Raw genomic sequence first — 27,839 nt, 5'->3', positions numbered from 1 at the left:
GGTGGACACATGATGAAATTTGCTTCTCTAATCAGCCTCCGTTAGTCACACACACACAAATAAAAACGAGGCACAGACAGTTGAATTTATGCACATAAAACTATAATTCACTTGTAGTCATTGTCTTACATTGGTATTGGTCAGTAGGTTACATAACCATGCTTCAATGACACTGTACCAACAAATATCCATTTTTTCTCAGTCAGCTGTGTCTTTGTTTTTTGGCCAAAATTCAGCAGGGATACAAAGTGTACACATATTTCTTCCCCCATTTACCATGTCAATTTAAAATATTTTTTGTAAGATGATATAAAAATACTGCTTTGAATGATTATTTTTTAATAAATAACCCAGTGACAGAGTATACAAACAAAATCTCTCCTCCTGCCCACTGACAAATCCACAATGTGTGAATACGCCATATATTCATTTCAAAATAACTGCTAAATACAATATGCTACTGACTTTGCTAAAGGCTGAAGTCCATTATCAGTGGATTTGCATTGCATGCTTCAAGTTTCCACCTTACTCAAAAGTTGCACATAGAATATTTCTAATGGCACACGCAAGCATCAAATTTAGAGACACTTTCATTCGTCACAGTGAAGGCAAAACCTGTGGTGTCTGTTTTGGAATGAAGGGGTATTTTAATTTTTATCTAAAATAAGGGCTGCGTAGAAATATTTTTTTGTGAGTAACACTCACACACATTTCTCATGTCAGAAAAAACAAAAGGAAAATAAAACTTTCAGCCAGTGTATGGGTTCTAAAATATTTTTTTATAACGTCATTAAATTCACAACCACCTTCCCCCTTTGTTCTGCAGAGCGCCCTCTAGTGGAAAAATAAAGGGAGCCTGAGAAGCTCTAGTTGGATGACTGAACAACAACAGTCAAACTGTAGCTGACGGGAAAAGGCTCGTCCCCGGATGATGACAAAAAGTGGTACAACGTCAGGAGAGTCACAAATCCCTGGCCTAGTTTAACTGAAGTCAATCAGCTTCCAGTCTCCATGGAAACCAAAGACAGAAAATCAGGAGGCAGGTAGGGGAAAAAAATAAACTATAAAAACAATGTTCTTCAGTCTGACAAGAACTACTGGTAAGCCTTTACATTCATCAAATGAGCAACTTGATTTCAGTCCAATGATAAAAAAAAAAATCACTCTTCATCTATGTCTGGATCCAAATTTCAAAGTGAAAAGAGAGATAAATAAAATCCCAATCATACATCAGAAATATACACAATCTCTTTTAAAATCAGCTGAAATCTTGAAGTTTATAAATGGTTCCCCAACTCCAGTTAAAACATTGTTTAAATGCCTGTACAGTACACCTCCTGAATATGGCTCTGAGAAGAAAGGGTTGTTTCGGAATAAAATTAAAATAGAACTAAAATATCAAATACAAATAAAATACATTTAAATGGCATAAAACATCTGAAGTAAATCTTATTCCATATTTCTTCCATGTACAAAGTAAAAACAATAATGTCATTTCTTTCAGTGCTTTGGGAAATACAATAAACAAACTAAATAATAAAGAAAACAGACACTTCTTTTAATCAAAAACAAACCCCCTTGAAAGTATGTTCACTAAATAGATTTCTGTTCTGATCATAAACTATATCAATCAAAGGTAAGCCCCAGGTCTACCACAGCAGAGATACGACACAGGTTGAGCACAACCTGCTCCAGTCGTCACTTTGACAGCTGGAGCAATGAATCACCATTGGGTGACAGTTTGAACAGCAGACCTGAGCTTTACCTCTGCAGCTGGCAGCTTCATGTGAATCTCGAGGCAAGAGAGTGAAGCAGTGGGCTCTTCTGAAAAACTGCCTCACTCCACTTTGTGTTCATTTACAGTTACCTCCAGGCATATGTGGACAGTGGCACATTTTTCACAATCTTGCCTCTGCGAGTCACAACAAATGATTCGAAGAAAAGACGCTATTACAGTGCAGACTCTAAACAGAAATATTGCATCAGCCGGTGAGGAATTACAGCCATTTCACACAGTCATTTCTTCATTGTATAAGCAGATAAAAAGTCTTGGAGATGATTTCAACTGTGGCATTTGCATTTGGAATTTGTTGCTCAAAAAGTCAAACGGATCGGCCTTAGGGTACAAAAACAAAACAAACCTTGAGAGAGGCAGTGGAAGCTCGGTACATTCTGATGAAAAAAAAAAAGAGAAGAATGTACCGGAGAAGTTTGGCAAAAAAAAGCAGATGATGAACAGTTTTGAAAGAAAATACAGGAAGAATCCCTGCTTTAGTCCATGAGTTCAAGACTTAAGGCAGTCATTGCCTGCAAAGGAACCTCAACAAGATATTAAAGAACTGAATTTACAGTTACATCAATTTGCCTCCCTGAAAATAGTGTATAAAAAAAGGCAGTAATTTCTTGAAGGTAAATGCAATATTTTTGTTCAACCCCTCAAAATAAAGTTGACAATCTGCACCTTAACCCCTTGTAACTGTAACTTGAATATGTTTTGGTACACAGCTAAAAATAATAAAAATCACATCAGTGTCCAAAAAAACAAAATGAAACAAAAAAAATGGACACACCTGCCTGTGAGTACTGTAATACCTAAGTGATCGTTTGTGGTGAAAGTGTGCATGTCTGTGAAGTGAGTGTGACCACAAATACATGCAAGTGTGTTCTAATGTCATAAAGACAAGCCTACGGCTGCTGACAGACAGAACTAACACTTCTAGTTCCTTCAGACATGCACTCTGTTCCATTAATTTGACAGGTCCTTAACATTTTGGCTTCATGTCTGAATGAATACACAGGTTTGCTTTGGGTGACGCTTGGATGAAACAGCGTGGAACATGAATAAATTACCAATGCCTGAATGACCGGAATGGCGACACCAACAGACAGACAAAGCCAGCAATTTTGCATATCCTGTATCTCAAACTATTAAACTATTTAAACATGTCAATTCTTTCTTTCACCTCGCCCTATATATAGACCTTAAAAGGTCACTTAGTGGGAGGAAATCACTCCTGTGCTTACAAGGTCACACTGATGCAGAAGCAACTTCTAAAGCATTTACAGGTATAGATGAATGTGATACAGAGTCAAAGCTGAAGACCTCCGACCCATAAACACGTGCCTTTGAAGAGGAGCAGCAAAAGTAAAAAGGCACAAACAGACAGGGGTTACAGCCCTGACATATTTCAGGTTAACATCCACTTCTATTTAAAAGCCTGCTTGTGTATTCTGTTACAGTACCTGAGTGTTTTGACACCTCACAGAAATGGATGGCCCCCAGATTTTTGATGGCCATCCAGTGCGTTTTCTCTACCCCCACTCCAAAGTCAACAGACTTTACAGTGTTGAGTAAAGATTGCGACAGTGCTGGAGGTGCTAAAAAATAAAGGTGGGCAACGCTACGTGACTGCCTGTGCATGCATTTTTTCAGAAGATGACAATTTCAGCTCGACAAGTAAATATAAAGGCCTTTGCTAAAAGCTGAATTATCCACCTTTTGCAGCAAACTTCAGGGTTTTTTTGGCAATATTCCCCAAGATATGGATACATATAGACACTTGAGCAGGCTAACACAAAGTTTTGTCCAACACCAAACGGCTAAAACCTGAGGCCAACTAACAGCCTGAGGAAGGGAACAATGTGACTGCACTGCATCCCCTCAAGATAAATTATGCATGCAGGGCCATAAAGCCATTTCCATTTTGTTCTCTATTGTTCATTCAATCGTTTATGATTACTAAAAGGAGCTGATGTTAGGGGCAAATAACTTGTCCTCTTCGTGTGTGATGATGCACTTGGTTTGTTCTTGTATCTGATAATGGCAGTCTAATTAACTGGGTGTTTTGTCCCTTGTGCAATTATGATTCAGGGCCACCTTTATGGAAACAAGGCCAATTGTGCCATATAACTCCTGACCTGGCAGTGCTGGTTCACACCTTGTAAATGCTCAGTGTGTTGGGCAAAGTTTTAAGCTGCTCAGTTAAACTCACATGCACTTATGTGTGTGGGTGTATGTGTGCGTGTCGGTTTATACGCTCGTGAATGTTTGTGATGAATGTGTACTGTCTCTAATGACACCGAGGGGAAGTTAAATGTACCACAAAGGAGTGTCACTGGTGTTTCCTGAAACTGTGTGATATAAATGATGTCATGTCTGGGGGCTGAATCATTTCTGTGTATGTAATGTACGCATTTTGTGTTTTGCAAACGTGATATTTATGTTTACTACAATCTATACGAAACCTCGTGTGTTTGACTGAGCGAATGCATGCTTGTCTACATTATGTCTCCGTCCTCTATGCTGAAGCTGGATCTGCGGCTGGAGTCGACAGACGCTTCAGGGGACATCGCTGAGAGCAGCGGGTCTCCACCCATAGGGGACAAAGGCTCGTCCATCATAAGGAAACCTAGGTCGCCTCTCCTCGCCTGGACGTCAAGTCCACCCAGGTCACCCAGCCCAGACATGCCATCTGAAAACCCTGATATCCCATCGCACAAGTCCAGCGACTGGGCAAAGTCAAAGTGCTGGGAGCTGCCCACAGCTGGGTACTGAATGGGAGGCTGAGGCTGGAGATGCTGTGGGACTGGTGGCAGCTGCCTGGGTTCGGGCTGGGCCTGGCCCTGAGGGTTGAAGTGTGTGTGGGAGAGGAACTGGTGCTGCTGGGCCTGGGGATGAGCCTGGTTATGGGGTAGATGCTGGTGCTGGTGGTGTGCTTGTGCCTGGGGGTGAGAATGGTTCTCCTCTAGGCTGGTCTCTTGTTTTATATAAGAACCCATAATGTCACCCGTGTTCAGGCCAGAGGGAGAGTTGCTGGGCAGGCCATGCAGATGAGCCTGCATCTCCAACTCCTTTAGACAGTTGGGAAAGAACAAAAGCAATTTTATTACTATTAATATTATTATTCATTTTCTATGATTCTGGACATGTGCTGTACAAATGTGTTACCTGGATGCGCAGCAACAGCTGCTTGTTGGCCATCTCCATCCTTTTGAAGTTGTTCTCTACTTCTCTTGTCCTCTGTGCATCCTTTTGCATACGTTTGATGTACTCTACAGATGCCCGCAATATAGTGCCTTTGTTCCAGCGCACATCACTAAGCAAACAGGGGAGCAGACAGGCAATTTTCACTTGTAAGTTCATGTCAGTAACTACTCAACATCTGTATTTACTTTAAAAACATGGTGCACTAAGAGAAACTCACAGGTCATTGGTTTTGGGGATCATGGTGCCCAGCTCTTTAATGCGATCATTAATGTTGAATCTCCTCCTCCTTTCAACTATTGCAGAAGAATGATAAGACCAATGGAAATTAGCATAAAGGAAAAAACACACTGAAGATAATATCACTGTGCAGGTGAATCAAAGGCATTAAAATAAGGAACAGGAAATTGTACAGATGCTACTTTTTAAGTATGTATAGCATAGATCAGATACTGGAAATATACAAAAAGTGTAAAGAGAAGCAAACATTTAAGCACACACACACACACACACACACACACACACACACACACACACACACACACACACACAGTCACAGGCAATTACACCTAAGTGCAAGGACAGCAGAAATTACCAGGTTAACCATCCACCCAGTAGTTGGACTATGTCAGCTAAATCAGCACATGGGCCGTATAACACTGTTTCTGCATCGGAAAGATTATGCTTTGTGTGCATGTATGTGGTACGTGCAAATTCTTCGGAAGGCCTGCACATTATCAGTGTGAGAAAATAAAAAGGGAAAAAGGATTTAGGGAAATAGCATTCTGAGGGAAAGACTCACTCAGATTGTGGTTGTCTTTTTTCTGTCTCTCCTTGGCCAGCGCACGGGCTTCTGCGTCTTTGCAATAACAAAAAGTGATTAACTAATGGCTGAGAAAGCGGCACGTCTCAAAAAAGACAGCTTATCAAGAGTGCCAATAAACGCACGCTACGTTTTCACTGATCAACAGAATCTGCATCACTTTGTAACATCTTTCGCACCTGAGAGTTCTCGCTTGATGGTCAGATTGGCAGGACAGGAGTTGCTGGTCATAGCAATGGCTGGACCCTTCATGCCAGGACCTGCATACACATCTAGGTGACTGCTAGAAAGAGGGAGCTGCAAAGGAAACACACGACACACACACACATGCATTTAGAAAATGCATAGTATCTTACAAATACTTTGCAAAGTAAAAATAGGAGATGAGCAAAGGTTTCAATTTTCTGAATTAAAAAAAAACTAATCAAAATGAAAACTAAGTAAACCTGACTTTCTAACATCTCAGTAAGTACCTTTATAAAGTTACTGTTCATGTTTATTGTGATGTAAAGAGCAGATAGCAGCAGATAATGCAGTAATATCACACCTGAGAACAGCCTGCCAAGTACAGAAATGATTGACTATCACCTCATCTATCTTATCTGTCTTTATGGCTCATTTCTCTCCTCTGCTTTCACCAGCTCCTGAACTCACACTCGTGCAGTGGTCTCCACACTATTGCACTTTAGACATTGTATAACAATGGTGATTTAGTTTGCTATGGACTTCTAAAAAGACGTGATTTCCTTTTAATTGTACAATCTAGTTAGCGTGATGAACTTTTTATGCCTTGTAAGCAACCGTGTCGTACTCCCTGAAGCAAGGGCAAATATGACGCTGCTAATGAGGCCTGAAAGATAAAGAACTCAAAGGATGAGATAGCTTAATCTGCTGGCTACTGTCTGAGCTGTGAGATCAAACATATTCACTCACTAATATAAACGCAAACCTATGTATTTAAGTTAGATTTGTTTTGTTACAATTCTTACAAAAGATCTAAAGAATATATGAAATGTAAAACTTTAACTTAAATGATAACATTATCGACCGAACTGAAGTTTACCCACACTGTTAAATACCAAAGACTTTTAATTTGTAGGATCTCAAGCATTAACCGTTTTCTAGAGGTAACATTTTTTTTAAAAATTTCCACATCATATTAAGAAGAAGACAGAAGCCCATTTGAAACCTTGTCACGATTACAAATCTGGGCAGATTGAGTTATTGAATCAAAAACACACAACTCTAATAAGCCCAAATTCCCTGCCTCGTCCCTCTGCAGTGACCACATTCTGACTGGAAACACCACCTTCATTCTCCACTCCAGTAAAGGCCCATTTAATTCAATTTGAAGACTAAATTCTACTTGAACTCAGTATGGCTCAGTGGAGCAACGCACAAGTCAAACTGTTCACTTGAGCCTGGCATTCAGGGGTGTTCCAGACTTTTGCTAAACTTTGAGATTCCAAGAATTCCATGGAGTTTGCTGCTTTAATCCCCATTAGGATTAGCAGGTGACTTCCACGCACACTGTTCTGACAGCTGGGCGTAAAGCTGGATTTTTTTTTTTTTTTTTAACATTTTGATTATCACTGAGTTTCTGCCTGTGGTAGTTTATTGTGCTGGCTTCTCACTTAATCAATCTAAACCTGATCAGCACGGTTCACCTTATCAGTGTGATAGTGATTTAAGCAATTAAACACATCATGCAGGATTCTCACAGTTAACTCAGACACTGCACGCAGATGGTCAGATGTATGTGTACAGAATTAATTACTAAAAGCTTAACTGTTTCACAGAAGTGAAGGAAAAAGACAGTATTGGCTGCTTGTATCAGTGTTTGACATGAGTATCAGATAAAGCAACAGGAGACTTTGTAGGTTTCCCTGTCTACCTGCTGCAGGAGCAGGGAAAACGTTGGACAACTACACAATATGTCTGAGAATGCAGAAGCTAAGTCCCGCCAACCTTTATGTTTGAGTGCACCCTGCAGGAGTAATCTTAAATTAGCTTAAATGTGCAACAGTTTTGATTCATGTCCAGCAGAAAACAGCCATCACATGCTAACAAACACGCACACACGCACGCACACACACACACAAAACCACGCCACCACCCCTGCTATTCCTCTTTCTGATAATCAGGCACTCAAGGCTGGGACTTAAGAGTCACTGTGGTTCAAATAACTCATTCAGACAAAGAAAGGAATCCAACAACTCCCAACCAAAACTCAAAGAATTATAAACAAGAGTGCTTCATTGTCTTACCAGTTGAATCTGTTCTCCTTCAATAACTTCCACAATTGCATACGTCTTACTCATCTCCTTCATCCTCTAACTCCTTCTCCTACAGTGCCAAGGCGCTCCCTTCTTCCCTCTAAAGGCACAAGCAGCACATGCAGCTCTGAATGGCACTGCCGCTCCTGTGCTGCCAGAATGACCACGGCAGCTCCGCTCCTTTCTCTCTTCTACCTCTGCTCCCAACCAAACAGGAGTGAACTTTCCCCTAACTGGACTTTCAGCCTGTTTTCCCCTTACACAAATTGCCCTCGCCCCCCTTTCCCTCCTCCTTTCTATTCCTCCCGCCCTTCTCCCCCCCCCCCGTTCCAAATGTCTTGTAAACAAGTTGAACTCTAACTGCTGCCAGTTTAATTGTTAATTTTCTGAGTTTGCTCCCTCAAACACAAAGTGCTGTACAGTCTTCCAACTGGTATGTCCGCCCTACAGTTTCTAATTATGCCCAACATCATTCAGGGCCAGAATGTTTTGCGACTAAGTCAATTAAACATTGTTAGTGTATGAGAATATACAGAATCAAATCTAGAGAAAACTCTACTTAGAAACACTAATGTTACAGCGATCACAAAGCAATACCCGATAACATTAAGAATAACTAAGAACATTAACAACTGCCATAAAGAGAGCCATTTTTCACACACAAGAACAATGATTATAGGAAGCACTTAAAAGTCTGAGTACTGATGACCTGGCATATCCAGCTCTGTGACTCATGTAGTACAGACAGAGCTGGAATTGAAGTGGTCGCAGGTTTCAGAGAACATCATACTTAATTAAAACACTTGGGAATTCCTTATTCTATTTTAAGGTGGTGCATTCAAGCTATAGAATCATGTGGTAATACAGAGAACAAATCTATGTAACGCTTGGTTTCAATTTTCAGAATAACGCGACGCAGTAATGTTTTCAGTGCAAAAATCTATTTTAAAAGTAATTCTGACTGTTGCAGAGCGGCCAAACCTCTTTTGCTGCACCATTTCATAGATACGTCACTTGTTTGTTTTTGTTACCACAATACCACTGTAGTGTCACAGCATAAAATCAGCAGAGACAAATTTGCCCGTAAAGGTTTTGTGGCCTTTATAGTCAATGACCCATTTAAATATGCAAAGAGTCCCTTAAAACAAACTGCGTGCGCTTACACAATGTGTAAATAAAATCATACGTTTGGATGCAATGCAGCTTAGTTATATGTATTGTTCCTACTTACTGTGTTTGACATTTGGACAGCATCAGTGAAACTTTGAAAATACTCATCATTGGACTGCATACTGATGATGTTATCAATGACCTCATCCATCTGGGGGGGGAAAAAAAAGAAGTGTTAATTATGTTTTTGTGACCTGTTTTTATCTAATGTTAAGAGAGGGAAGCAAACCAAAACCACCATTTGAATGCTTAGAAAACACTAAACTAAAAACAAAATGCTGTCCCTCCTCCTCAATTGATTAAAGCCTCAGAAACTTGATTGTAACCTCCCCGGACATGCATGTTACACTACTTATCTATCTAAAAGGATTAGAGAGAGACAGAAGAGAGGTGGTTATGCTAAAAGCACACAGCAGGTCAAAGTCTTACAGGTTCAAAGGGCCATCCATTCTGCTGCTTCCCTGTCACTTTTTAAGCTGTAATTACTGGTGCAAGGCCATTATGGAGCATTTAAATCCCACTGATTACCATTCTCAGTTATTGCCAGTTAGTCAACACATTCATCCATGTCCCTACTGTGTGCACAACACATTAACATCAGCACAGTCACAAAATGCTCCTCTAACCCTTCAAAAGACCAATTAAATCATTATGGTGCTTTCATAAAATGTGGAGATGATGTTACTTTGGGGGTAATAGTCAACCCTCATAATTTTATATACGAGTGTAATTAAGTCATATTTTAGGGATATTTGTTCAGTCTGGATCCTGTAAATGGTACTTTATGACCTGCCCAGGAATGAATGTTTATGGGTTTATGCTTATGCTACTGTCGGCCCACACATCTACCTCTTTCTCGTGGCTGGAACCAATGTTGAGCATGGCCATCGGGCTGTTGGGGGCACTGTTGCCAGACATAAGCTGCTCGGTGCGCATGTGTGGGGACTGGAGAGGTGGGGGTGCAGATGCTGAACCCCCTGCAGGTCCCATGTTTGTGGGAGGCGAGGGTGGTATTAGCCCCGCTACTGCATTGACCGCCTAGGAACACACAGAGAAAGAGAGTGTTACAGCATTAGTGAACAGAGATCTGACATACTATAGGCAGATGTATTTCAATACTACATGGACGGACTGAAGAAAATGACAAACGTATACCTGTTTGGTAGCGTAGGTGGTTGACAGGTATTCTTTCACTTGCTGTCTTCGAGACTGACGGATGTGGTAGTCTGTAGGATTTTCAAGGTGAGTCTGTACCTATAGTAGGGACAAACAAAATGCAATCAGCTCTTTTTCTATTATTAATTCAGCTGGAAACTCAAAGTATCATTTTTGGGTACTTCTTTCTATTTTGTCACAACATATGTGGCAACAAAAAGCAAGACTAACAGCAAGTTTGCTTATTTCTGTTACCACACAGGGATATTATAAAAACATACATTTAATGTACAATATAAGCTTATTACCTTCCAATAATATTTAAAAAGATAACACAGAATATGCGATTCAGACATCATTATCTCAGTTATGGCACTAGGACATAGTATGTTTAAGTCAGTGGTAAAGCCTACAGGAGTAAAGCCTCACTGAATCCTCTGATGTGGCCACACAGAGCATTGGACTGGCCTCATTCCTTCAGATCAAAGAATAAAGGAGAGAGCAAGCTTGCTCGCCATTACTACAAAGAAAGACTTGACTCCTCAGCCCCCCCTCAGCTCTCTGTTATATAACCATGGTAGGGTTATATTAAATGAACTGTGAACTTTTCAGTCAATAGATATTTGTACTGTGTTTACCTTGTAAATACCTGGTCCAACAACAGTTCTTTACATGTATGCATTTACATGTATGATTCAGAGGGAGCGATAGAGAAGCTTACCTTATCTACAGAAAGAACAATGACAACTTTAAACTCTGTGGTGATTTCATAAACACCATTCCCCTCTCCCACATATGCACGCATGTGCACGGAGTAAAGTGTCAATGCAGCAAGTTGGAGCATTCAATACGAGTTACACAATGTATGAATTCTCACTGCAAAATGCACAATGTCATATAATGGAGTATTCCACAAACCCATAAACTTGCAAACACACATTATGTAAGATAATAACGCACACAACAAGCATCTCCGGAATCGGGCAAAATGTCACTTCGGCTTTATCTCTCCCTGACTGACTCTATCTATCGCTCCTGTCTGCCCTATTGCACAACGTGTCAAACCACTCTTATCTCCCCTTTGTGTCTTCCTACCTGCTTGGCGCGCCTCTGCATTGTTCTCTTTTAGTTTTTTTTTTTCTTTTTAAACCTGACTTTTGCCTGTGTGTCAGTGCTGCTTGTTTGGGAGGCCACAATGCTCAGTGAAGACCTGACCACCTCCAGCTGCATGCTCCTGCCATTGCTTTATTGCTATAACATGTAATTAGATAAATAGAGGCATATTTTTCAAACACTCGACCAACATGTTTTCTTTATTTTACAGTCCCATAAATCCGTTTAGTGCTTTCTCTTGGCATGTTTGCATGTGGACTGGGAGCCGCAGACATTTTACTACACTCTGTTTGAGCATAATGTGCAGCGGTCCTGTCAAAAAGAAGCTGTGTGGGGAGTAAATCCAGCAAAACATATCTATCACAATAAGCCATTTGCATCTTAAGAATATCTGACCTTCAGAACCTCCATGGGGACCTGCATGCTTTGGTAATGTTGTGGAGTGCTAATGGCTGGGGTGGGTGCAGGTGGCCCAGCCATGTGGTTCTGCATGTACTGCAGGGCTGCATTCTGCTGCTGCTGTAGCTGCTGCCGCTCACGCTGCTCCTCCTGCTGCAGCTGGTCTCGCATCAGCTGGAAACAAACATGCACACACACATTAGCGTTTATCCTCCACCCAGAAAGACAGTGTAACCAACACCAGCTTGCATCTTATCTTAAAATGAAACCGGCAACATTTTTGGAAGGTTGCTGACCAGAATCGCCTATGATAGAAACAAATGAAGCATATGTCATGCTTCAATAGTTACAACAAATTTGATTTTCTTTTTTTTGCTTATAGTTCAAGGGCATCTTTGTTTTTTACTGATTCACTTCATAAAGTTTTTCCGAGCTATAATTGAATTTGAGGGGAGGGCATTTTTCCAGGTGGAAATATTTTCCAATCATCATCTGATTTCAAAGTGCTTTAATTCCACAGCCGTTCACTGGTAACAATCGAAGCACGCAATGTTAGAATGAGGGGATTTGTAAGTTTCATGCTGCTACCGGTAGGTATCGTAACAACAACAGTGGCTGCAGTGACTCCAACTATGCTCGTGACTATTGTTTGACTATCAAATGTACATGTGCAAAGTGTCTGAAAGGGACACGGTGAGGACTTGTGAAAACTGTAAGATTTGTATGTAAAAGTTTATAATCAGCCGTTTAAAATTTACTTTATTTTAAAAGCTTCAATGTCCATTAAAAAGCAACAACAACAGCTCTGACCTGCCTTTTAGTATATTTTAGTGTATAAATAATTCATTGTTTTTCTTTCTGACCCTTGTGCTGCTGCAACAAGGCATTTACACCACTGTGGGATTAATAGCGTCTATTTATATCCATCTATGTAAAAACGATGACATAGTTAAAAGAAAAAACAAGAATTTGTTTTTTTCTTTTTCTTTTTTTGGCTCTGTGTTATACCTTATACATGGCAGTGAAAATCAGGCCCTAATGAAACCTAGATAGGTAGACACGCCCATCTATCAATCAAAATGCTATGAGACATTTAAAAGGAAAAAAACGTTTCAAATTCATTGCACAACATTACAAATATAAAGTGATATAAATAGCCAGCAAAACTCCCGCATGTTGTTTACTGAACGGTGGAAGGTTATGTTGTACCTGCATCCGCAAGCCAATGCGTGAGGCCATGGCTGAGGGGCGGGGGGGCAGGGGAGGGCGAGCTGACGTTAATGCACCACAGTCCAGCCCGAGAGGTAGTGGAAGCTGTAAAAGAAACAACGAGGGGGGGGAAATGAAAAAATTGTAGTAACATAGAAAGAAGCTAGAAATGATCTGATTAACATAAAATGTAACCTCGCTATTACAGATCATTTGCAAAGAACTAGACTATGGAAACACATCTAACCTCTGAAGAAAAGCCTAATTAAACTAATTCTTTTATGTTTAATGGCAACATCAGTGGTAGGAAGGGAGGTGTGAGACAAGAGGAGTTGTGTGCAATACTTTCGTGTGAACAGACCTGTGACTTTGTGATGTTACAATTTTTTTGGCTTTGTTTATTTAACAGTGAAGCAGATTCTCAACTTTAGTTTAAGCATTCATTTCTTGTTGCAAATAACAAACAAAAGTCTTACCTTAGTTTGTCTTATTTATGCTAGTATATGTATGCAATTGTTTGACAATAACAAGATTATCAATAGTTAGTAAAGGTTTGGACAAACAGCTATTTAAACTTATAAAAGAAGTCCAGAACCAAGTTGATTAAATCCTCTGTTCAGTTAAGTTAAATCAAGGTAGTAGTCTCATTTATAACATTCAAAAAAATAAATAATCAAGATTTCTGTGTTCCCACTGAATCAACTGTACTAAATCCAATTTCTAAAAGATGTTTAAAAGCAGGGTGAATACTCATAAAAACTGTTTACCAAGTTGACACAGCATTCGCTGATTCACAGTCTCTGATCAGGCCTCAAGTAAGCAAAGCTGGATCAGTGAACAATCTGACACATCACCAGCAGCCAAGCCTCTCAAATCTATTCATCTAACCATCCATTCATTGTCTGCCTGTTGTGCAACGTTTTCAAAGAAATAAAAAATAAACAACCCCCCAAAAACATACATCTCATGACTGTTCCCAAATTGAAATGTCACTTAAAACTCCACCTTTCATGCTGTATCTTTTGAATCAAAATTCCTCAACTACAATGACCTTTTGACTTTCACACCTAATGCGCATCAATCACATAACATTAGCAGCTAATGCAAAAACAAGGATCACTTGCACACTCCTGGTGTCACCCTGACTTGACCCTTTTAGTTTTGTTATGATGAAAAAAAAGACAGGAAATAATTTTTTTTTTCCCCCACATAGAGGATGATTTCCAGTCATGTCAAAGTCATGTGGTCTTGTTGTTCTTAAGTGATCATGTGAGCAAAAAGATGAGGGGAACACCCGTCACCCCTTTCAACATCTGCTTTTTTTCTCTCACATACACAAAGTTAGCATAGATTGGGGAGTTCCTGGGCTGATAGTTCCCCTTCTGCAGTGACTTGCGTTTAGCCCCTGCGTGACTAAGCTTCTCTGGCCCTTATAAAGGTGTGATGAAATCAGTGCTACATCTCAGTGTCTAGTCAAATATCTTGTGCTTGCGGTGATGTGGGATGGAATAGCACAGCATCAGTCAGAATGTGATTGCTCCATTCTCTGTATATGCTCATAAAGAGAGAAAGACAGAGCGAGAGAGAGAGAAAAGCTCATTGTGCACGAGGTACAATAAGAAGGGCAGCTCCTATTGAGAAGGACTGAAGCCGCCTGTTGTCCACAGTGTACATTTCAGCAACCGAGGGGGCACACACTGCCTGCTTTGTGCCCATTAGATGGCCCACATGAAAAACACACACCCATGCAGAGATACACATTCAAACACATACAGTTTCCAAAACACACTTGTGCCAGAACTTGGACTTTAGGGCAGGCCAACCGGCAGATCTTAAAGGCCAGCTTGCTTTAATCTGCAAGATTTACAGCTGTTGATGCAGTGCTGCAACAGAAGGAGCCTTCCTGCAGCGACAGTAGTAAATGTCCTCAAGGTGTGTACTTGTGCATAACAAGGGCTAGTTGCACAGGGGTATGTTGTCGTTGACCATAAAAGCTCTTTGCAGACACAAGCTTTACTTATAAAAACATATTAGATTTGACTTTAACCTAATGGTCTACTTTGTAGAGAAACCAGGCTACGTGGCACAAATAATGGCCCAAAGACACACATTTGAATCCCCGATGCACGAGTAAAAGGATTCCAAATCTACCTTGTTTGTAAAGCTGCTGACAGTGGCAGATGCGTTTGCTGCAATGTTTACATTTCACTTCCTCCATTTCATCATGCAAAGTATGTATCATACATCCACCCAGTGTAACAAAGCCATGATCCATGACCTACATGTCCTGTAAATGTTGCACACTTATTTTCATCATATAGGATGTCACTTCCTGATATCATATGGTGACACACTGCTACCAGGCAGTGTGATCCCCCACACGGGCCTTCCCATTGCCTGACATCAACTGGGGGCATTTGTGACGCAGTAGAAGCACAGAGCAGCTATTGTGTGTCCGACGCTGTAATGTCACAACCCCTTCACTTCAAACACTGACAGCCAGTAGTAGGATGCAGAGCGGAGGAAGCCCGGGTCAGAGGCCAACACTGCCACGTTAGTCACACAAATATATCTCAACCAAAGTCCAGCTTTCATGTCTAAACTACCATAAGCATGTGTTACTGCAGTACTTTGTGTGAATTAAAACATTTTCAGATCAGGTCAAAGTAAAGGCTGATCAGATACATCTGTGAGGAGGCAACATGGCTAGGTAATGACAGCTAACCAAGAAATCCAAGACGTGTGTAATATATTCAACTTAGAGAGTGATGACAGCTTTTCTTCCAGGCAGAAGCATAGCAGGTACACACAGAAGTACACACTAATGTGGGGGCAGTGTGGGGCTATAGCACCTGTGCTCGGAGACAGCGTGTTAATTTGTGGAGTGTTTATTTTTAGAAGTGGCTGTGCAAAGCCAAGAAGGGCCTTTTTGGCAACCAGCAGTTATATGTGGGGTGTGTACATACACACACACCTACCTCTATGCATGCATGGTGCACATGTATGTTGTCAAACCTGCATATACATAACAGCATGTAAAACTTTATTTAAAGCAAGTGTAGGACCTGTGCAAATCAGTTCTGCACAGTTAGTGAGCATAGAGACAAGAAGTGCAACATGGCTAGCCCTGCTCTGAACACCAACACGTCAACAATGTAGTGCAAAAGCTGCTTAACCTTCCTCATGACAAGACATTAAAGTTTTCACAAACCAAACTTGGAAAACCAAAGAATATAACTTCAAGTCAAAACACAAACGCTGGCTTTCTCATTAAGTTATCTGTCTTCCTGTGCTAATGGCTAAAATAACCCCTGCTCTCTGTTCTCCTTTTCAGGAACACCATGTTCCCCTGAACTACGATGTGTTTTTTTGTTGTTTTCTTCATGTGTTTGTGTTTGTGTGCGTAGCCTCATGCATTTGTGCATGTTTTTGTCTGTAGGTGCGGGTACAGGTGAGAGGAGGGCATGCACATGAAGAGTAAGCCTGCATGTGTATTAGTGCTCTACGGTGTTTGCCAGTTTTCATGCAGACCCCTGTTACCACAACATATCTGTGACATAAATATATATGGTTAGAGTATACAGGGGTTATATAGGCACACTGATTTTATTTCTAATTCTGAATGAAGCACAATGCCACAAACACTTGGCATGATGATTTTGACGGTAGAATATGAAAAGATATCTTAACAGCACGCAGACAGACACACACACAAAATACAATTACCTGTTTGAGAGTAAATAAGAGTTCACAAAGTAGTGTGTGCTCTGCTTATGCTGCTGACTACATGTCTGGATGATGGAGAAAGTCGATGGCCAATGGGATGAAGGGATGAAAGAACCAAGAGACAACAACAATCAAAAAGAAAAAGAAGAAATGATTGGTTATAAAATGTAAAACTGAACAGAGAACTGACAGATAAAATGAACAGCTATAAATAAAGCATACAAATTTGGCAGTTGTGAAAAAGCAGCTGAGGAAGCAGTGAAGTATTTAAGAAGGGGGAGCTGCAGGTGTGCAACACACACTTAAAGCAGAATTTCCATAGCGGAAGCAAGTGAAGCAACAGACCATGGTGAGGCTTAAGTATAAACACATGCGACAGGAAGATATTCTCAATAACTGATTTGAAAGTTGTTGTTTTTTCACCTCGGCTCATTCTTCAGGCACTGCATTTCCTATACCTGGTTTCCAGTCATTTTAACACCTTAATCATTAAAGTAAGAGCGTCAAGGATGTAAAGGTTTTTATGAAAAGGGATGCACACCCAAGGAAATATCAAAACATTGCACAATATCATGGTTAGAGTTAAAAGGGATCTAATATACACACATATACAAAACGCACACTTTTAATATCTTAGTGAGGACATCTAAGTGACATACTGCTTTCCCTAGCCGCTTACCCTAACGCTAACCATCAAAAATGAATCCCTGAACCCTTAGCCTAAACCTAATAGTAACCCTGACACCAAAACCACATTCTGAGTCTCAAAAACGTCTTCAAACTCGTGGGGACGGGCATTTTGTTGCCATAAGGGACTGGTGGTCCCCACAAGTATAGTAGCGTTCCAATTTTTGGTCATCACAAAGATATCTAAACATGGTACACACACACAAAGAGTATATATGATGCAAAATAACCACTCAAACATAGTCAGGAGTCTTAAGACTGTAAATGTAACGTGGATAGAAACATCTGTGTAATTTATTACCATCTCCTCACCAAGATGAAGTGCGAAGGTTGAGTGATTCTACTCAGTGGCTAACTTTCAGAAGGTCATCTAAATGAATCACCATAACTCATCAACACTGTGCCTGAATCACAATGCCTGTCACATTCAACAGCCTATTTATAGTCGCTCAAGAGAGACCCTGAGCACAGCGAATCTCAGCTGCAGTGATCACAGAGCAGAGAGTACTGTGAAAAAAAGCACGGAAAGAACAACAGCAGGCTCTCCGCAGTATCTATTGTACAACACAGAGATATAGGAAGGACAATGAGCCAGCATCATCAATAAAAACCACAACGCATTACTTCCCCTTTCCTTCCATGAGTTTTCACAACTCCTAGTTCTGTTGGCGGTGAAGCAACTTCCTTGCCAGGCAAGCCATGGAAAAAACGAAAACTTTTTAAGCCATGACTTTTTTTTAAAATTAGGAGTAAGGAACAGTTTACACCAAAAACTTTGCAATTGTTTGACACTGACAGCCACTCTCATACAGCACTTGAACTCCTAGAAGGAAGGGAAGAAAAAACCTACAATAAAACAAACGCTGTCTAATCTAAAATCAGTTAAGCTATTTCATCTAACCAAACTGGTTAAACAGACACGAGACCTGAATTATACACAAGCCATATAGAGATTATGTAAGTGAAACACAGACAGTAGGGCACTATAGGGCAAATTATAATACTTTTATCCAGTGCAGTCTAACTTATAAACTAGAGGATAACCCATCACAGAAAACCTTCTGAAAGTCTGGCCTCCACTGATCATTTTTTCTTTTTATGCTTGCAGTTCAGCTAAGATTAACTGCCCTCTGCCATAATCGATCACAATGCTAAACAACGCTTCAAAGCTGCTCAATCATATTTTTCGTTTTTCTTTCGTTTTTCTTTTTTAAAAGTCACAGACAGTACGTTAAAATTGGGCCATAATAGACCAGATCTAAAGTGGTTTCTGTTGCTGTAAGTGTTTCTGTTCCTCTGCCTCTTACAAAAATACTTTGCACATAATATGTTCAGACATGTTTCATAGTAAGCACGAACAGAACTCAGGGTGACAGCTGTCAACAGCCAGGCACCACGAAACACACACAACAATGGATATAGTTCAGTATAGTTAAACTTCAGGTTCTTACCAGAAACTCTCCAACTACTCCAAAGACAGCATAGTGTATCCAGGTGAAATGAGCTCCTCCACGTGTTAGTAAACACACTGACAGAGACCATGAGCCGTTTGCTTGCTCAGCCAACCAGAGCTTACATGTGCTGCTCCACTGATTGTGATGCCACCCCTTCCTCAACAGAACTGCTTAAAGTACAGTGTCAGTCACTATTAGTCACCTTCTGCCCCCTTTCTAACCACCAGCTCAGCTTCCTAGACGTCCTCCTCCTCCTGCTGTTTCCCTCCTCTTCCCCTAAATTACCCTGAATGCAATCGTCTGGGCCAACAACAAGGAGATCCCTGTGTCTAGCTAACTCTTTTCTCTCTCTCTCTCTCTCTCTCTCTCTCTCCTCAGTCCAGCCTCTCTTCTTAATTCAGTGCACAATATTTGCATACAGCAACACCTACACATATGCGTGCGCAATTTGAATGCAATTCCTTATTTTATCTACCTGGTCACTGTGTTTTTATGACCTATGGGGCAATGAATCAGCACATTTACTTCTTTAATTGAACACCCACACAAACAAAAAAAGCACACAAAAACATTAACATTGATGATCTGCATTTTTTCAGTGTTGTTTCCACAGCTTTCTGACTTTTTCTAATAAATGAAACACAGCCATGGATTTCTAAAGCTGTGATCTCTGCATTATTCAGGTATGATTTAATTTATGTTTAGAAAAAAAAAACACACAGGATACATCACACATAGCTAAAATGTGATCCAAATAAACATCTGAAACACTAGTGGTAGCTTTACAGGCATAAGATCTGACCAGCAAAAAACTGCCTCCAATGAGGGTTTACGTTTTCTGAAGTAGCGCAGCAGAGTATTGCAAACTTAAACCTATATGAAATATCCATGTATTTCTGTCATTAATGAGATATTATGGATGAATGGCTCCTGAAGGCGGCTCTCTATAAGACAGTAAAGAACATCAAAATCTCACGTTCAATAAAATGCATATACACAAGTACGTTGTATCCATCAACAACCAGACAGACAAAAAAATAAGGAAACAGAATACTTATGGATATGCCAGAAAGTTTATTCTGTTTATTTGGACGTAGCTTTTTTAGTGGGAGAAACATTTTGTCACTCATCCGAGGGACTTCTTCAGTCAGCTGACTGCAGGTTTCACCAATCTTAAAAACAGTACATTTGCATAATGACCAAAACTAGCATCACTGATTACCAATGGGCCGTGCTATCAGTTTCTTGCAGTCAGCTGACTGAAGAAGTCCTGTGAATGAGTGACGAAACGTTCCTCTTATTGAAAATGCTACATCCAGATGAACAGAATCAACTTTCTGGGATTTCCCTACCTGGATGCTTGAGCATGCATCAAGACTTATGGATAGGATTTTTAACAGACTCTGAGTGATGAGTTCAAGCATCATCGCCTGAACTAATATTAGAATAAATTCATGGCATAGCATACTAAACAACAGTATCGTGTACAGATCTGGCTAACAGTATCATGTTTTTAAAGATATTCCCCATTGATATTCACATAGATGTTCCCATAAAACTATTGTAAAGAGGCAGTACTCATCTGAAAATCTCTTATGTTAAGGACTATTGCAATTAATAACACTGTATCTAACCCAGTTATTTACATCCCTCCATGCAAACACTTCCAACCTCTCCACACCCTGTATGCCTCAATAAGGAAAAACAGGCCACTATGCTAGTTGTTCCTAACACAACAGAGGAGGACACAGGCCAGCATGGTTCAGCAGCACCCAGCTGACAAGAATCCCTTGTTTGTACACAAAGCTTTAAACAGTAGGCCAGCTCCAGTTCTCATAGTGCCCACAGTGTATTTACTGGGTTATTTTCGTCCAGGGGCAGGACCCATGAGGGTCCTCAGCTTATTGGCCAGAGAAACTGCGTTCTAGGCTACCAATGGTAACTAATTTCAGTAGGAGTAGGGGGGGGAAAAAAATCTCTGACCATGACAGCCTTGTACCCTTTTACAACGGCCTTTCAAGGATTCACATACATTGACGCAAACATACATACGCCAATCAAGGCCCTCTCCATTGTCGATACGCAAGTTTCCCATTTTTTAGTGCCTCAGTCACTACAGTTGGGGCCAGATACTGTCTACTCTATAAAGACCAGTACTGCGGCTCTGCTGAAAGTCTAAAACACGTGTTTTGATATGTTTGAATCAAGTCTGACCTGGCTATGCTCACTTATACCTATACTGTGTGCTATTGATGTAGGATAAAACAGGGCCGTAAATATGCCAGGAAAGTCAGAGAAGCTGGATGTAGCCTGTAACTTCACCTGTGTGTGCTTTTGTGTAAGATGTATCAAGAAATAATAAAATATAACTATTTTAGAACTTTAAAATGCATTCTTTTGGGGGGGGGGGGGGGGGGGGGGGGGGTTCTTTCTTTTTTAAAATCCATTTAAGCTTTATTTAACCAGGAAGTCTGCTGTGATTAAAATCTCTTTTGGAAGGGAGAAGGTGGCGCCACACCACTATACCAGCATGACACATGATATTTTTGGTAACCAAAGTGATGTTTGCAAGATTTTGCAGACCACAGCATCTGACGAAACCAATATTCACTTATGTAAGAGTTGCTTTACGTTAAAAACACTAAATAACTGAAACTCTTTGAAAAAGAAAACAAAAGAAAAAACAGAACCCACAGCACTTCCCGACTATGCACATAACATCATTTGGCCCGAGGTGACCCCATGCTGTGTGTATGACTAATAGGAGTGTTGTTGTGGTTTAATGATACTTGTCACATGCTATAAATTATATGGGATATTACAACTCTAATTTGAAGAAATATACACGTTTACAGGCAACGACGTCATGATATTCCAGTCACCGTGTATGAAGCAAATAGCTGTTTATTTTAAATCAATCCCATTTCTTGTTGGAGAATTTAAAATATACACTAATAATATAGACAAAACAAAAGTAGTGGTCTCTGTTTGTGAATTTAAGAGTGGGTAGTACAGTAACTAACCAACCAGCAACCAGCTACACTACATTTCTTTTTGCATGGGTGAACATCATCATATGCGGGGAAAATGTAATGGAAGGCAATCTAGAAATGAGATGAGAGATAAGGCAAAGACACACACACACACGTGAGTGAGTGAGTGAACTTAATTTGACTTTGGCTATCACACACAAACTTAATGACCACCTTGAGTACAAAAAAAATCAAATCGCTGTAATGCAATCTAGAAAACTCTTGAAAAACTTAGTTAGTGATGGAAAGTAACCGAACGTGCCTGTACATGTGCACAAGAGTGCGTTTCCGATCAGAATGCATTTCTTGTCCTCTGATCAAAAATGAGACAAGTTTTATTTAAACAGTATAGACAAAGGAATGTTATCTATACAAAGACACCCACACACAGCTTGATGCTGTATATAACTTTATCAAAGAATAATCTAAAGATTTTTCCATAGACTATTACCAGCCCTAAGAAAGAAAGACAAAAACAACAACAACAACAACAACAACAACAAAAACGCAGCTATTAAATTACTAGGATTAATTTATACATGCTTGTTTCACTCAGGATTTTTCCCTGGTCATTCCCAAAACACTGAATATGCCAGTGTTTTGGGAATGACAGCGAGAAGCCAACCACCTTCAGGTTATATAACATACAGCATTATGCAAGGGGAAAGAAAATATCTAAGGAATCAAGTTATAATCACTTGGAATTTGAGTATCTTTTTGTATTCAATTCATAACTGAAAGCTGCACAAGGTACAATTCAAAGAAAGTTCTTGAACTCAATCCATAAGGCATATAAAATATACCAGATTTAATTTTGGCTCCTTGTGAAGACCTGCACCATTTCCAGCAGTCCTGCTATTTTTAAATCACTTCCTGGAAGTACCATGCTTGTCTGCAGTTTCATCATGAACCTCAAACTTTCGTGAACAGCAAACATCAACCTCTGAGTCAGACGGACCCAGCTATCATTTTGCTAATCATCATGGGTAACTGGGACACTGGCCTCTCTTTTTTGACACAAAGACCGAACAGTGGTCTTAAATGGGAGAGTGGAAGGGAGATCATGAGGTGAGTAGCGCCACCAGGTCCATGTCATTTTATTTAATTCACAAGTTGTCACTGTAAATTTGTCCCTGAAGGTCAAATGTCTGTCAGTGAAAATTTGGCTCAAATTACCTGAACTTAGAGAACAGGCTCAGCTCATTTTGAGCTGTTTACAATCAGAACTACTCCGTTTGACTCCATATTCTTCCTTAAAATGACATTCAAGTTGAACAGTTGTTATCGGGCACTGCAAATGCATGCCTAGAAATGGTCAAAATGGGACTTCCAAGGAGCGATCCAAGCTTAGCAGGAGCAGGAGTGCTGGAACACTTACAGCACCTCACAATGAGCTGACCTTGAAGGGGATAGTGGGCAAATTTAAATCAGATATGCTGTTGAGGGAGTAAAATATTGTTGTTTTAAATCTTCAAGTACAAACATGAAAAGCAATGTGACGCCACTGTGGAGCTCAGTATGACCACCCCGACCCCAAAAAGGTACAAGCTGAGGAGGATTGAACATTTCTGAGCCTAGATGAAAAAGTAAGGTCAACACAAGATGATAATAAGTTCCAGGAATTTGGGATATCAGCCATTTCCGAACGACAATTAGTCAAAGGCAGAAGATGCATCCATCCATTATGCATCCAATATGGATAAATATGTCATCATGAGTCATCAGTGAGTCAATAAATACTCTCCCTGGATCTTTTTTATGCCTTAAAACTAGCCTGAAATCTAAGCTAAAAAATGCTGGTGAGATAATCTTGAGAAAGCAGATTTGTGTTTTCAAATCACCAGTGGTTTCAAAGTACAGTCAATAGCAACAACACTTGGAATCACATTATGAAAACCTGTTTGAGGAGCCCACAGGGCATAACATTAAGGAAGCAGTCTGTGGAGTACATGTGAAAGTTCCTAGTAAAGAACTGAACTGTTCAGCTGGAACTACTTTTCACAGCACTGAAGACGATTATAAATGGAAAGAGTTTGTGCACAACTTAAATAGTAGCAGATACAACACTTATCTTTTATCATCAGTGCTTCACTGAACCTTGAAATCTATATTTTTTGTGTTAATTTCACAATGCACTTCAACTGTTAGCTTCCTGAAAGAAGTGAAACTACCAAGGACATTCTTTCATATTCATTAAACACACTTACTACACATACCTTCCTTTATTAAGAAAAGCTTTTAACACAATAACTGATTCATTCCCATTTGTGTGAACAACTTTCAAATGTCACACACATTGTGTGTTAAGTGTGCAGCAACTTTATGTTTAATATTTCTGAAAAACATCTTAATAAGGAGATAAAAGGTAACTGTAACATTTTCTGTGGGCCACTGTAAGAGATGAGGTTTAAGAGAGACACATCTACCAACTACAACTGATCACTGCAGTTCACAATGATAAGAAAACTGTAGAAACACACACTGCAGCTGCCCAGTTGTGTATAACTCACAGATGCAGATGAGCAGCGATTCTTACAGAGAGAAATGAGACTGAGCAAGCCTGTCACTACTGTCTCTCAGTTAAAAAAAGAGGATGTGAAACTGTGGAATGAAGATAAGATGAGGAAGTGGAGTCACACATTTTGCACATGCCCTAAAACGCCCCACCCACACTTACCTCTGGGAGATCATGGGTCATGTTGTCATATAGCACATGAAACGCTGTCATTCCCGTGGTTTTCTAGAAAAACTCCGAGCTTCAGTGAAAAGCTTATGCAGTAGTTTGTGTTATATTTCTGTCTGCCTTTTTTAAATTATTATCTCTAAGGAAAACCCAACAAACCACCAGGATAGGACAAGAGCTGAGAAAGCTGTGTAGGTCATAGGAGAACTGTCCATATGGCAAACGCATGAAGCTGTGTTTACACACACCTGATGCTCTTTCACACTAGAGTACATCCATTTAACCGAGCCACTGTGCTTGTGTGTCTCAGTGTGCAAGTGCAAGGGTGTGTGTGTGTGTGTGTGTGTGTGTGTGTGTGTGTATACACCTTGCCTGCCTATGTTTACCTGAAGAAAATTAATCCCATCACCAACGGACTGCAGACACATACCCAATGAGGCCGAAAACATCTTTCTCTCTCTCCCTCTCACACACACACCCACAGGATGCAATGCTTGTACTAATTTGTGCCTTTCTGTGCCAAGTTGAACACAAATCAGGGAACAGAAATACTAAAATGAAATCTTAATTAGAATACTTGATGTGGTCACATTTCCTGTGATGTTTCCATCACAACTTTGGGTTCTTGTGCTGCTCTGTCTGAACAGGTGGCAGCTGTGCTATTGGAGAGAATTAGAGTGCAGTCAGTCTATCAGGGGTTACTGCTGCTCTGCATACTGTGACCAGTGACCTCTGACCTTGCTGACAGTGACCTGACAGCTCTGTGCGTTTAATAACCCTGGCCCCTCTCGTATTGTGTGCACTACATAACCCTGCTGGTTTCACGATGACCTTCAGTCCCATTCTTATCTGTGTGCCTACACTTGTTCAAAAGGAGTCTAAACAGCTACACAGACACCTTGCACATGAATACATTTAATCTTATAAATTTAGTTTCAATATCAATTGACTCTATGTAGATATATCTCCAGCAATCCATCATTTATTTGAAAATTTAGCTAATAAGCAGTATAATCTCCGTTATGTAAACATGCCGAAAGGCACGTGATAAAATTACAAGGCAATAATTCAATTAAAATGGTTCATTGGCATGCAGACTGGATTAGTTACAGCTATGCTATCTGTCCATGCTGATGCCCAGTTTTTTCATCATTTCTGACTGGTTACAGAGTCATGGTCACAGTCATGAGAGAGAAACAAAGAGAGTCAGAGGTAAACTAGACAGAGGCAGAAGGAAAAAAGAAAGTTTCTAATCAAGCATATTTCAAATTATACATTATTCCCATAGTCGGATCTAAATCCAGTCACATGCATACTTATCTGTGGGTGTTTTTGTGTTTCAGTAACATGTAGACAGACATCCTCTTGCCTCACAGCTCTCCCTGTCTTCTATATCAAAACCCATGTGCATATATTCACGTATCACGATGAACCCTGACCTCATTGATGCCTTTGTGCAAAACTCATTTTACTGGAAGTGATTCAAGGCAAGCGCAAATAAAAGGAACCCACTGCATTTCCCCTTAACCCAAGCTTCACAGATTTGTTAGACATGCAGAAAGGATGGAAGCTGGAAAGACAAATGAATTTAAGCAGTAACCCAAAAGATGATACAAACAGATTGCTGATATTTCCACTGCGACTTTGCTCTCTGGGGAACAGTATGTATGATTGCAGAGACCAAGGGTCAGAGAAGAGAGTCTTATGCCAAACGTTGATGGTGTAATATAGAGTCGCAAACATGTTCTCAGGCAGGAGGGGGGCATTGAGCCACTGCACCCATGGTCTGGATGGGGGGGAGGGGGAGTATGTGAAGCCAAGGTGTTGGGTAAATAAATAAGGGGTTGCTGATGCTAAACATTATTCTGCTGATGTGAATCTGCTTTTTTAAATAAGTTGCTTCATCTAAATTTATTTCACCTTTAGTTGGGGAACGTCATATCTATCTAAGTAAATTGTTGGTCAAACAGTTTAACCACAGTCCAGAAAAAGCAAGCTAAAACTTCACGGTGAAACGACTGTTAAACCCAACCACGCATGCGCCTTTAGAGTCAACTATTATCGCTGCATTACCAGACAGCAACTGTCATGCTAAACTCTACTTTCCACTTAACATACATACAGCACATGCGCGCACACACATGGAAATAGGAATAGCGCTCTGTGCTGAGAGGAAAGGCTGCATAAATCAGGGATGCCTTCATCACGTTGGCACCTTGCATAACTTTAAAGGTAAGTACTTTAACAAGCAGAGCAGTAATACAGTCTGTACAGTCACAGACTTATACATAGCAGCATACCCCAAGGCTGAGGTGTTGTTACTGATACCGGTCTGGCTGCAGCTTATAAATGGCAAGAGAGGCAACTCCCAGCAGACTCGCAGAGGACAGTAAAAGGGAAAAAGTGGTGCAGCGCACTGCAAACTAGTGGTTCCAGGGTCTTCATCACAATGGCAAATGTGTCTTTATATTTAAATTATGGTTAAAACTACACGTACAAAAATATTTAACGCAATAAATTCTGAAATGTGTCATGAACACCTCAAATCTTTCTACAAATATATTCAAGCCGGCAAAACTACGTAAGTAGAACAAATGTCCTGTATAATTTCTGTTTGTAGCCTGTATGCACAATTCATTTTTGTATTAATTTGATGAAATTATGCCTTTTATTTCGCCAAAAGGGCTACATAATCAATTAGTTCAATCTAATCCATTCCATTTTAAGTCGATAAATCGCCCAAGTTTGCGTTGAAAGAGAGAAACGCGCACTTGTCTTTTCTTTTCACGGGGTTTCTAGAGGCAGCAGCGGTTCAGCAGAGGCTAACAGTTTCAGTAGCGTTGGTGAAATCTAACTTACCCGCTCTGAAGGTCAGACAGTACAAAATAAGAGTCAAGCTCAGGAGGAAAAAAAAGTGCGTGGCCACTTCTATATATTCTGGCACCAAGTCCGTCAGAAACTATCACAAGCTGAGTTTTAAACCAAGGTTTAAAAGGTTTGACTTTCCCCGTATTTCCACACACCGACAGCGCGTGTGTAACCGATGACACTTAGCCAATTTGTTTTCGTTTTGACGGTCAAGTTGTCACAACTCAGAGCGTCCGCGGTCACCTGTGCCACCGCCAATG

At 40.3% G+C, this 27,839-nt stretch overlaps 1 protein-coding gene across 4 annotated transcripts; it reads right to left on the bottom strand.

Moving 5' to 3' along the window:
* Positions 1-80: 80 nt before the first annotated feature.
* On the bottom strand, positions 81-27,839 carry tfeb (transcription factor EB). 4 transcript variants are annotated; one of them, XM_085456323.1, is made up of 12 exons: positions 27,571-27,839; positions 16,856-16,920; positions 13,130-13,234; positions 11,918-12,094; positions 10,409-10,507; positions 10,103-10,291; positions 9,315-9,404; positions 5,987-6,104; positions 5,787-5,843; positions 5,205-5,280; positions 4,949-5,096; positions 81-4,851 (listed from the first exon to the last, which is right to left on the bottom strand). In XM_085456323.1, the coding sequence occupies exons 3-12, from the start codon at positions 13,157-13,159 to the stop codon at positions 4,279-4,281; spliced, it is 1,557 nt and encodes a 518-aa protein (XP_085312449.1). In that variant the 5' UTR covers positions 13,160-13,234; positions 16,856-16,920; positions 27,571-27,839; the 3' UTR covers positions 81-4,278. The 4 variants fall into 4 exon arrangements, with proteins under 4 accessions (XP_085312449.1, XP_085312451.1, XP_085312450.1 ...); XM_085456325.1 differs by having other exon boundaries at positions 5,787-5,837; XM_085456324.1 differs by lacking the exon at positions 16,856-16,920.

This window comes from Copadichromis virginalis, linkage group LG5, assembly GCF_057382275.1.
Source record: "Copadichromis virginalis isolate Kocher_CV1m ecotype Utaka linkage group LG5, C_Virginalis_male_GT1.1, whole genome shotgun sequence".
Lineage (NCBI taxonomy): Eukaryota > Metazoa > Chordata > Actinopteri > Cichliformes > Cichlidae > Copadichromis > Copadichromis virginalis.
This window is presented reverse-complemented; position numbering and strand designations above follow the sequence as displayed.

Excerpts from the sequence above, each read along its gene's own strand:
- tfeb (XM_085456323.1), bottom strand. The coding sequence starts at position 13,159 with ATGGCCTCACGCATTGGCTTGCGGATGCAG. Across the intron at positions 10,508-11,917 it reads TCCCCATGGAGGTTCTGAAG|GTACAGACTCACCTTGAAAA; the intron begins GTCAGATATTCT and ends TCCCTACTATAG. Across the intron at positions 4,852-4,948 it reads AGCTGTTGCTGCGCATCCAG|GAGTTGGAGATGCAGGCTCA; the intron begins GTAACACATTTG and ends AACTGTCTAAAG.